The sequence below is a fragment of the Anabrus simplex genome, chromosome 5, assembly GCF_040414725.1.
Source record: "Anabrus simplex isolate iqAnaSimp1 chromosome 5, ASM4041472v1, whole genome shotgun sequence".
Taxonomy (NCBI): Eukaryota; Metazoa; Arthropoda; class Insecta; order Orthoptera; family Tettigoniidae; genus Anabrus; species Anabrus simplex.
The window spans coordinates 449,532,352-449,544,984 of NC_090269.1; the positions used below are offsets into that span (position 1 = coordinate 449,532,352).

Sequence of the window (12,633 nt, forward strand, 5' to 3'; positions counted from 1 at the left end):
TCCAGAATTGCTCTCAACGAAACTTGGTACACATATGACTTACCATCTTAGAAAAAATACTATGGAGATGAAGAATCACAGCCTCCGCTGGGGGTGGGGAATGAGAGGGGCTGATGTGCAAAAATGATGGAAAATAACCGATATTAATGTCGAAAGCCATTGTTTATGTGCCTCTTATACGAAATGTCACGCTCTTGATACGATTTAAGTCCACGTTCAGTATTCACTGAGACACGAGCTGAGAAGGGCTTAAAAGGATACAGTATAAAAAGACGGGGATTAGTGTTGAACACACTGCTTTTGGGGTCACTAGGCTGATTATGACGGTCTCAATGACTGCTGAAATCGTGTACATCATTATGTAAGGTGCGACGGGTAAATACATATAATTATTACTTTTCTTTTTTTGGAAAGAATCAAATACTTCCCACTCAATTCTACCTTCCACAAGGACAAGGTCTTACTCGAAAATTAAATAATCTAAAACTTGAAATCAGATACATCTAAATAACTCTAAAACTACATAGTAGGTCGTAAAATCAATATCTCAAAAATAAATCATTAAGCATCCATTTCACACTTAACTAACTGGTAATACAAACAATAAAGGTAAACATTCTAAAGCTACCCGGACAACGCCGGGTACTACAGCTAGTATAAATGTCAGTGTATGTTTGTATGTATGTATGTATGTATGTATGTATGTATGTATCACATATCCTCCTAAACCACGAGAGCGATTAACATCAAACTTCGTACAGTTACGACTTAGTATCAGCAGACAAACCGCGGGGAGTAAGACACCCCAAGTAACCTTAGGGGGGGGGCGAAGGGGTCACATTTAAAAATATTCAAAAATGGTGTCGAATCCCTTTTCGGGGTCGCTGGTATGAATAGCGACTCTCCGGAATTTTTCGAAGTCCAAATTCAGCCCCCTTTTGTGCGGGGGGGGCGAGGGGGAGTGATATGCCAATATAATCGAAAATAGTGTCGAATCCATCCTTTTCGGGGTCGCTGAGATGAATAGTGACACTCCAGATTTTTTGAGAAACCACGTTGGGGTAAGACCCCCAAAGTACCCTTAGGGGCGGGGGAGTGAGGGGGTCACATATAAAAATATACGAAAATCGTGTCGAATCCATCGTTTTCGGATTCGTTGAGATGGATAGTGATACTCCTGAATTTTTCCAAGTCCAAATTCAGCCCTCTTTTGCTTGGGGGGGCGAGGGGGAGTGATATATCAAAATAATAGAAAATAATGTCGAATCCATCCTTTTTGGGGTCGCTGAGATGAATAGTGATATTCCGGTTTTTTTGCCAAACCGCGTGGGGTAAGGCACCCCATGTACCCTTAGGGGCGGGGGGCGAGGGAGCCACATATCAAAATATATGAAAATTTCGTCCATTCCATACTTTTTGGGGTCGCTGAGATGAATACTGACACACCGGAATTTTTTAAAGACCAAATTCAGCCCCTTTGGGGTGGGGGCGAAGGGGAGTGATATATCAGAGTAATAGGAAATAGTGTCGATCCATCCTTTCGGGGTCGCCGAGATGAATAGTAACACTCCGGATTTCTTTTGACAAACCGCGTGGGGTAAGACACCCCACGTACCCACAGGGGTGGTGGGGGGCGAGGGGGTCACATATAAAAATATGCGAAAATAGTGTCGAATCCATCATTCTCGGATTCCCTGAGATGAACAGTGATACTCCTGAATTTTTCAAAGTCCAAATTCAGCCCTCTTTTGCTTGGGGGGGCGAGGGGGAGTGATATATCAAAATAATAGAAAATAATGTCGAATCCATCCTTTTTGGGGTCGCTGAGATGAATAGTGATATTCCGGTTTTTTTGCCAAACCGCGTGGGGTAAGGCACCCCATGTACCCTTAGGGGTGGGGGTGCGAGGGTGCCACATATCAAAATATATGAACATTGTGTCCATTCCATACTTTTGGGGTCGCTGAGATGAATACTGACACTCCGGAATTTTTCCAAGTCCAAATTCAGCCCCCTTTTGCTTGGGGGGCGAGGGGGGAGTGATATATCAAAATAATAGAAAATAGTGTCGATCCATCCTTTTCGGGGTCGCTGAGATGAATAGTAACACTCCGGATTTCTTTTGACAAACCGCGTGGGGTAAGACACCCTACGTACCCAAAGGGGTGGTGGAGGGCGAGGGGGTCACATATAAAAATATGCGAAAATAGTGTCGAATCCATCATTTTCGGATTCGCTGAGATGAACAGTGATACTCCGGAATTTTTCCAAGTCCAAATTCAGCCCCCTTTTGGGTGGCGGCGAGGAGGGTGTGATATATCAAAGTAATAGGAAATAGTGTCGAATCCATCCTTTTCGGGGTTGCTGAGATGAATAGCGATACTCCGAATTTCTTTTGACAAACCGCGTGGGGGTAGGACACCCCATGTACACATAGGGGCGGGGGGCGCAAGCGGGGTGACATGTAAAATATTCGAAAATAATGTCGAATCCATACTTTTAACGGTCACTGAGATGAATAGTGACATTCCGGAATTTTTTAAAGCTGAAGATCTGCCCCTTTGGGAGGGGGCGAGGGGGAAGTGATAAATCAAAACAACCGAAAATGGGGTCCAATCCATCCTTTTTTGGGTCGCTGAGATGAATATTGACACTCCGGATTTCATTTGACAAACCGCGTGGGGGTAAGACACCACCATGTATCCATTGAGGCGTGGCGGGGGGGGGGGGGGGCGAGGGGCTGACATAAAATATTTGAAAAGTGTCGAATCCATACTTTTCGAGGTCGCTGAGATGAATAATCACACTCCGGTTGTCGTTGTTCAGCCCCTATCGGCATGGATATTAACAGGTGGAAAGGAAAATGTTCAAAATGACCAAAAATACGGATGTATTTTTCATCCAGCATAGACCTCATATAAAATTGGTACACGTATGATTTACTATATGAGAAAAATTATGTTGGGGTAAATCATCCCTAGCACACCCACAGGAAATAGTGAAATGTAAAAATAAACGATTTTTTTACTGATATTAATGTCGAATACGTTCTTTACGAGGTCACAGAGTTGATCTGTGACACTCTGGATGGTTAAGTCATACTTCAGCCGCAATCACTTGAGAGAGGGTGAAAATGAATGTAAATATAACGGATATTATGGATGTACTGTATGTGGGTATGTTCCAGAATTGCTCTCAACGAAACTTGATACACACATAACTTACCATCTTAGAAAGAATACTATGGAGATGAAAATTCAAAGCCCCCGCTGGGGGTGGGGAATGAGAGGGGCTGACGTGCAAAAATGATGGAAAATAACCGATATTAATGTTGAAATCCATTGTTTGTCTCTTATGCGAACTGTGACGCTCTTGATACCATTTAAGTCCACGTTCAGTATTCACTGAGACACGAGCTGAGAAGGGCTTAAAAGGATACAGTATAAAATGACCGAGATTAGTGTTGAATACACTGCTTTTGGGGTCACTAGGCTGATTGTGATGGTCTCAATGACTGCTGAAATCGTGTACATCATTATGTACGGTGCGACTGGTAAATACATATACTTACTACTTTTATTTTTTTGGAGAGAATGAAATACTTCCCAGTCATTTCTAGCTTCAACAAGGACAAGGTTTTACGCGAGAATAAAATAATATAACACTTGTAATCTGATACATCTAAATAACTTTAAAACTACATAGTAGGTCGTAAAATCAATTTCTCAAAAATAAATCAATAAGCATCTACTTCGCACTTAACTAACTGGTAATACAAATACTAAAGTTAAACATTGAAAGCTACCCGGACAACGCCGGGTACTACAGCTAGTATTACATAAAAGTTCATTATAGCATGAAGTAGGTTGATAACCTGCTGTCCCCTCTCCAGTGTTGATAGAAGCTTCCACAGTGCTCCACTTGCTCCGGCCTACTTCCCCCTCTCCTCTCCACGGTACAGCATACTAGATTTCAACGTCCAATAGGAGGGATTCGGACGCTTCATCCGACCTCTCCCATTCTACCCCTCCACTCTCCGCGAGCATTGTGCTTTTCACAATATATTTGCCTCTCCATGACTACAGTCCTGAAACAGTGTATGGTGGCAACGGACTTGTCATCGGTAGTCCATGTAAGTACAGAAGTTTTTCATTATATTAATACTTGTAAATGTATTTTTCTCGGCACTGGGTCATATTATCACTAAACTCTCTATCACTGACAAGTTTACGCAACGTAAACAATAATACTGAACATATATAAGTGATCTGAGGACGTTGTTTTACAACGAAACATGTATAATAGTGTGTATGTTTGATTTACACTGTTATTGCAGCATGCTTGACGGACTGAACATTTTTGTTACATTTAACTAAGTCGACAATGAAGATTATGGCTTCATTCCTAACAAAATAAATCTAGTTCTACTTCAGTGGTTTTAACATAGCATACCTCGATAAACCAGGTGCCTTCAAATACCAAGATGGATCTTTAATACATGTATTACATATCCTCGTACACTCTTCCATGTTTTTAATATTAAATTTCTTTCAAACCTGGTTTGCATGAATATATTCTTCTTGTATATGATATTTATCAAGTTTGGGATAAAAACATTCCACCTTAGGTAATCTTTCTTTTTTAATAATTCATATAATCATTAGGATAAACACCTTTTCAACCATTAAATCTAATTGTCCACGTGTAAAATATTTACCTGTTTCTCTAAATTGTTCCTTTCTTAGAGCGATCGAGAGCGGATACGATGACCACCAGCTGACAGCCGCCTACCGAGTCCAGCGCGTTAATGAGCCGCTGCAGGGATTCGCGCAAGATGTTTAGCAGCTAGCCCACAAGGCTATGGATGGGCTGCCTCAGCGGGAGGCAGCGGGCTCCGCGACGCTGGATCCGTCAAAAGCTGATGCTCAGCGGGGAGCCCTGACGTTAGCACTGAGGGTGGAGACAGCGGCACCGTCACCAGCAGGGACGCGCCGGAGGCCCGCCCCGTTACAGGAGAACGATGCACGCCACCGCATCAACGAGATCACCTGTTGGAACTGCGGCGAGCGTGGACACCTGCGGAGGAACTGTCATATGAAGACGGCCCATGATCAGGGAAACAAGTATGGACCGACAGGGAGAGGGATTCATCGGCACCGTTATTACCGTCCCCTCGTTTCACGCTAAATGTGGTCACCGAGTGGAACGACGACAGCTTGATCGCCGACGGGTGGCTCGGAGTCAGGCCGTGCCGGGTCACGATAGACACGGGGGCGGCATTGACCATCGCCAGGCCGGACATCGCTGAGGGACAGCCAGAGAGGGAACCCCACCGCCCTTATCTGCTGCGAACGGCCTCAGGAGACACCATCCCTGTCCTGAAGGAGGCGCTACTTCAACTGACTCTGGGACGACGACGACTACGAGTTTGGGCCTTCGTCGCCGCCGTCACGGATGAGCTTATCCCGGGCCTAGACGCGCTACGGGCATACGAGGCGACTGTCGACGTGGGACGACGTGTGTTGTGGCTCGGCAAACAAGAGATAATGCTCCGACGCCCAGGGACGCAAGCTCGAGTAGCGCGATCAACACTGGCCAGCGACGAAGTGATACCAGCCAACAGCGAGATGATGGTTACGGCACGGGGACAGCGTCCTCGTGCAACCCGGACCGCATACCGCCGATCAAGGACTCTACCTGGCCGGCACGAAGTTGTGTGACGGTAGGCATACTGAATTAGACGTCGCAGGAGCAGAGGATACCCAGCGGGACTTGTGAACCACTTACGTGCGTGGTGCCAGTGGACGACGAAGACGCACAGGCCCTGGAAGCAGGCGAAGGATTGGGTAACCTCCGGATGATTATACCCGACGGCGAGAAACATTTGGAGGCGAGACAGCTCAGGGAGCTTAAGGAACTAATCCATGAGTTTAGGGACATCTTCACTGCTACCGAAGGCGATTAGTAACAGACGGATAGAGTGTACCATCGCACTAAAACCGGCGATGGCACTTCAATCCGACAGCCAACTCGTAGGGTACCCCTGGCAAAAAGGGCGGAAATCGACCAGATGCTAGATGACATGAAGCAGCGGGGAGTCATCGTGGAGTCGATCAGCCCGTGGTCATCGCCAGTCGTCCCGGTGAAGAAAAAGAACGGTGAGCTCCGTTTCTGCGTCGATTACCGGAAGTTGAACGTCACGAAGAAGGACTGTTTCCCATTACCTCGGGTAGGTGACACTCTGGACACGTTATCTGGAGCCCAGTGGTTTTCGACTTTGGACCTGAAGGCTGGACACTGGCAAGTAGCGCTCCATCCGGAAGACAAGGAGAAGACGGCGTTCTCAACCGGCCAAGGGCTCTACCAGTTCACCGTGATGCCCTTCGGCCTCCGCAACGCGCCGGCGATCTTCGAGCGACTGATGGAGTCTGTATTGAGGGGGCTAACTCACGACGCCTACCTAGTGTTTCTGGACGATATAATTATTGTGGGACGCACGTTGAGAACCTGCGGAGAGTGTCCAAGAGGCTACGTGGGGCCACCTGTTCCAGAAGGAGGTGCGCTACCTGGGCCACATCATGTCAGCGAAGGTTGTAGCCACTGATCCGGAGAAGTTAGAAGCCGTCAGGGACTGGTCAGCGCCTAAGGACAAGCGAGAACTGAGGAGTTTCCTTGGCCTCTGCACGTACTACCGCAGATTTATAGCTGGCTACGCAGACATCTCAAAGCCCCTTACGCGGCTCACCGCTGAGAAGAGGCCTTTCCAATGGTCAAATGAGGCGGAGGATGCCTTCTGGACGCTGAAGGAGTCCGTGTGTACGGCACCCATCCCAGGATAGCCCAAGCCTGGGGAGAAGTTCATCGTCGATACCGACACCAGCGACGTGGCAATTGGTGGGGTACTGTCACAGGCGCAAGACGGCCAGGAGAAGGTGATCGCCTATTTCAGCAAGACGTTGTCAAAAGCTGAGAGAAATTACTGCGTGACGCGTCGGGAATTTCTGGGCCATCGTGAAGGCCTTGGAGCACTTCCACAAGTACTTGTATGGGCAGCCTTTCCGCCTGCGCACCGACCATCCGCATTGACCTGGCTCCTAAGCTTCAGAAACCTGGAAGGTCAGACAGCTCGCTGGGTTCGACGCCTTCAGGAGTACGACTTCACCGCCGAGCACCGACAAGGAAAGAAGCACTGCAACGCCGACGCTCTATCCAGAAGACCGTGCCTTGAGAACTGTGCACACCGCCGGAAAGTGGAGAGACAGGCGGGCATCGTGGACGTCCGGACGGGAGGGCCACTACCGCGGAAGGATGGCATCGAGACGCCCTCAGGGGGGGCAGCTGAAGGGTGACTACATTGGGCTGATCTTACGGGAAGTACAGTCGGATAGAGACAGGAAAGGAAAGACATCACCGAACGGAGTCAAACCTATAAGGCGTACTGGGCCCAGCGGTCGTCTCTCATGGTTAATGCCGGGTTACTTATCCGCGTGTGGGAATCAACTGACGGAAAGAAGCATATTGCACCGCTAATAATTCCCAGAAGCATGAGAAAAGAAGAGCTGACTGAGTTTCATGCGGGCACTAGGGAGTGAATAAGACCCTAGATCGTGCACGACGGCGTTACTACTGGGTGCACCTGAGGATGTGCCAGCTGTGTAACAGCTGCGCGGCGAGCCGGAGCCCACATACCAGCAGTATGGGCCATATGATGCAGTACAACGTTGGAGCACCTTTCGAAAGGATCGCCTTCGATGTTGCGGGACCATTCCCAGAATCTGACGCCCGAAACCATTACCTAATCCTGGCCATGGACTACTTCACAAAGTGGCCGGAGGTCTACGTCATTTCGAACCAAGAGGCAACGACTATGGCCGACGTTTTGGTCAAGAAATTCTTCTGCCGATTTGGGGTCCCGAGGGAGCTTCATAGCGACAAGGCAGAAACTTTTAATCCAGACTGAAGCAAGAGGTTCTGCAGCGCTTAGGAGTGCGGTAGACCCGTACGACGCCTCTCCACCCTCAGTCACATTGCATGGTGGAGCGTTTCGTAAAAACCGTCGAGGACCATCTCAGGAAGGTGGTTTCGGTGCACTAGAGAGACTGGGACGAGAGGGTGATATTCTTCTTTATGGCCTATCGAGCGTCCACCCATGAGACGACCTGCCAACATGGTCTTCGGAAGGGAGCTCCGCCTGCCATGCGATATAATGTTCGGGTCGGAACCAGACCAGCAGCAGCCAGTGACGGACTATGTATGGGAGTTGGTGGATCTGCTCAACGACATCCACAATTATACCCGACATCATATAAAGGTAGCCAGCGACCGAATGAAAGCCTGCTACGACATGCTGGCGAACTCTGCAGGTTTCCAGGAAGGTGACAGTGTGGCTGTACCGTCCGTTGCGGACAAATGGGAAGCCACCGAAACTGCAGCCACAATGGGAGGGCCCATGTACAATCGTCACCAGGATCAACGATGTTGTCTACCGGATCCGGCGGCATCCCCGAGGGAAGATGATGATTGTTCACCTGGATCGCCCGGCACCGTATCGGAGAGCAGCTCGGGACGAGCAGCCTTAAGGAGGGGGCAGTGTAATGGTTACCGTGTCCATCATGTTGGAACTTGAGAAAGTATGGCAACGTCACCATCTGGCCCGTTTACTCTTAGACTCTGTGATCGGAAAAACACAGAGAATAAAACAAGAACAGCAGACAGTGTCGTAGCGTGGAGAGTAAAAAGAAGCCTGACTGTGTACCGAGGTGCAAGTGATCTACTGGCATTAGTTAATAAATTTTAGTATAGAAGCTACCAGTCTTGTGTTAATTTATCTTACTACACCGCCAACTCGTCACAGTATATTAACTACTATTTGTTTACATCTAAACTACACAATTCGTATTCATTTTATTTTGAATTTTACTGATCTTTTAAATAATTTCGATGCACACGTATTTATCAGTCTGATAGTAAATGCATACACATGGCATAACACACCGAAATTACACAATTTGACGGGGCTCCGCCGCCACACAACTACCTACCACCACGCCATTGGAATTTATGATGAAACAATTGAAGTTTAAGAGTAAATTAGATTAGCGGTGCGTCTACTTTAATATCTTGCATTAGGAAAAGCTTAGATGAAAATATTTCAAAAACTAAATTTACACGACTTCATAATTTGGAATAAAGGTAAGGTCTATTACAATTTATCAGTGTTTTTGCCTAACATGTACAGTATACTATTAAAACTCCAATCTGCGAAATAATAAATGCAACATAGGTAAGGCAGGTACATGCCGTAGACGAAGGTGATAGGTCAGAGATAAGCAGAATAACTAGCCGAGGATTAGCAGAGATATTTACAAAGAATTTGCAAACGTAATTAGTCGAGTCTGCACAAGTCTCCAAACAGATATTGCTTTCCAAACTCTTTGTTCTGAAAGCGAAGATATAACTGCGCCAGGATTAATCATATGTTTACAAGTAACTACATCCTTCATCTCCAATTTTCTATACACAATGCACGAAAATAACGGCTCCACTACGTGCGTTAAGGAATCCATTAAAACGCTGTGGATAAGCTGAGTCGTTTTATGTTTAAACTAGCATGATACCCGTGCTTCGCTACGGTATTATACCGAAATTTATAATTTAATGCTTAACGTTTTATATAGAATCCGCCGAAATTCGCTGACTAGTTTTCTGAGAGATTACGGCAAAGTTCCTCCCATTTTTCAGTTTTTCGTTCCAGCAATCGATTTCGTACTTCGCGGGCTAGGTCCAGGTATGCCATCTGGTCAGTTGGGTCCCTAAATCTTTGTCATCTTTTCCTATAAGCATTTTTATATGGATCAAATCCTTGAGGATATCCGGTGTGGTATCGTCTTGGGTGCCTTGGTGGTACGGAACCCGCGACTGGGCTGCAATCGTTGTCATTACCCAGCCAGGACCCGTTTCCAGCGCAGTCCGCACATTTTGACGACGGTCCAGAACATTATTATTATTATTATTATTATTATTATTATTATCATTATTATTATTATTGATGTTCCGGACCCCATAGGAAGATGCAAGACCGATACTTGGCGGTAAATTACATCTGCTGCCACTGTCATTACTGACAATGTGACCAGCACCATCGTCGCGCGAGACTTTTCGCGACACGAGTGATATACATCCGTGCATTATTGACCTTATTATAGAGGTGAACAACTGCACGGTCACTATCATTCCTATCGTTTATTTCAATGTGTTTAAATTTTTATTTATATGCCAGGAAAATCTACAGTAATCAAACATTTTGTTCTCCGAAGGAAAAGATGGATCTTGAAAACGAAACTACGAAAGATTAAACATGATAAGTTAATGATCAGAAAAAGAACATTATGAACAGTAAAATCAATTGGTCTCAACTCGTTTTTCACCCCACCGCCGTTAAGTTGATTTACCCCCCCCCCCCCGCAAAAAGGCGTGTTTCTTTAGTTTAAAGAAGATTCCAAATAACAATGCTCATGTCTCTTACCTTCAGTTCCGGTATATAATATCCACATAAAAAGTATTCACCTTTTTTTACTTCCTTTCACACGCCCCCCTTAAGTGAATTTTCCGGCCGAAGATACTTGTTTCTTTAATAGTAAAGGACCGTCTAAATACCAATTGTCACGACTCTAACATTTTCAGTTTTTGAGATATGTGTCCTCATAAAAGGAATTCAACTCCTTTTTACCCCCGCTCCCAGGATGATTTCTCCCCAAAAACGCTGTTTTGCTTTTAAAAGGGATCCAAATACTATTTTTCACGTCTGTAACAACTTTAATTCTTATTAGATTTAAGTATATTCACACAATTAATTCCATTAATTTTTCAATTTTTCACCTCCTCTCCCTTCATTGGATTGTCTAAGAATACGTGTTTAATTTTAAAGCAGATTCCAAATACCAATTTTCACGTCTGCAAAATCTTTCGTTTTTGAGATAATAGTATCCTCATACAAATAATTCAAGAAATTTTTCAATTCCCCCCCCCCCCCTTTTCAGGTGGATTTCCGAAAACAAATAACACGTATTTCTTAATTTTTAAAGGAGATTCCAAATACCAAATTTCACGTCTGTAACATCTTCAGCTTTTGAGATATCCGTAACATAATTAAAAGAAGTCACTTTTACACCTCCACACAAGTGGTTTCCAGAAAACTAAAAATACACGTTTCTATATTTTTAATAGAGATAAAAATACTATTTTTCACTACGGTAAATGTTATGTTTTTGAGATATATTGTAGAAATACTCATTCTAATATGTCACGCCCTTTATAGTTTCCCTTAATTGGAGTTTCCAAAAACAAATCACCTATGTTTGTTTACTTTAACATGAGATTCAAAAATACCAATTTTTACGTCTGTAATATTTAAGTTCCTCATGTATACAGTAGATATAGTTTTTTTTTTTAATTCACCCCAATTTCTCTCTCCTGTTTAAACCCCGTTAATTGGATGTATACATCATCTTTACAAAAACATGACGGTCCTACTGGGTGAGGTAAGATATGTGTACAAAGAGAGTATTTTCGTGAACGTACTAATTGCAACTGTTAAAGTGGAAACGCGTTTCTCAACAGTGAATTACCGTTTGAGATTTCAAAATAATACACCGAGTAAAAGTACTGCAGCACTCCTTACAAAGCCATGGATTCTTTTCCGGAGTGTCTTGCCATGTGGGTTTGGAGATTACTTCGACGTGTAAATGTACCAGTGCAAACTCCACACCGGTACGGTCTCTCTGCGGAGTGAATTATCATATGGACTTTGAGATTACTCGCCCGCTTAAATGACAAATTGCATTCTGGACAAGGGTATGCCCTGTTGTCAGAGTGAATGAGCATATGTGTCTGAAGATAATCTTTTCTAGCAAAAGCACTCCCACATTCATGACAGCGGTGCTGTCTTTCTTGGGAGTGAGTTATCATATGCAAACGTAGTGAATCTTTCCGATTGAATTTAGCACTGCATTGCTTACATTGAAATGATCTTTTATTAGAATGAGTCATATTATGCTTACGTAGACTGCTTTCGTGTGCAAATTTACTGTTGCATTCCTTACAACGATAAAAATTTGGTCGAGAATGATTTAAAACATGAATTCGAAGAGAACGCTTTCTAGAAAATGAGCTGTTGCAGTCATTACATTGGTACAGTCTTTCTGCAGAGTGAAGAGCTATATGCTCCCGGAGATTGTCTCGTTGAGCAAAGCTACTACTGCACTCTTTACAGTGGAAAGACTTTATAACAGAATGAATTAACATGTGTTTTTTGAGATTTAACTTGTTTTGAAACATCATATTGCATACTGTACACCTATGCGCACGTACCCCAGTTTCCATGGTCGATACGACAAAAATCTCCACTCTGGAATAAAAACAAAACTAACTGCAATTTCTGAGGAATATATTTCAATCACAATTCTAGAAGAAAAATCAATATAGATACTAATGAATATGCAAATAATGCTTAACCAGCACAGACAAATATTGTTATTTGTGTTTTGGAATTTCCGAAATGCAGTATTTATCCTATCTTCCAGATGAACACCCCATGAGATACAAGCATACGGATGAAAGCTAACTAGCTGCAGT

At 44.5% G+C, this 12,633-nt stretch overlaps 1 protein-coding gene across 1 annotated transcript in view; it reads right to left on the bottom strand.

Moving 5' to 3' along the window:
- Positions 1 to 10,481: 10,481 nt before the first annotated feature.
- The window catches only part of LOC137501075 (zinc finger protein OZF-like), a 36,207-nt gene continuing 34,055 nt past the window's right edge, over positions 10,482 to 12,633 (bottom strand). The window contains exon 5 of the mRNA XM_068227984.1: positions 10,482 to 12,406. Coding sequence (XP_068084085.1) covers positions 11,677 to 12,406 — 730 coding nt within the window. The 3' untranslated portion in view covers positions 10,482 to 11,676. The remainder of the gene's footprint in view (positions 12,407 to 12,633) is intronic.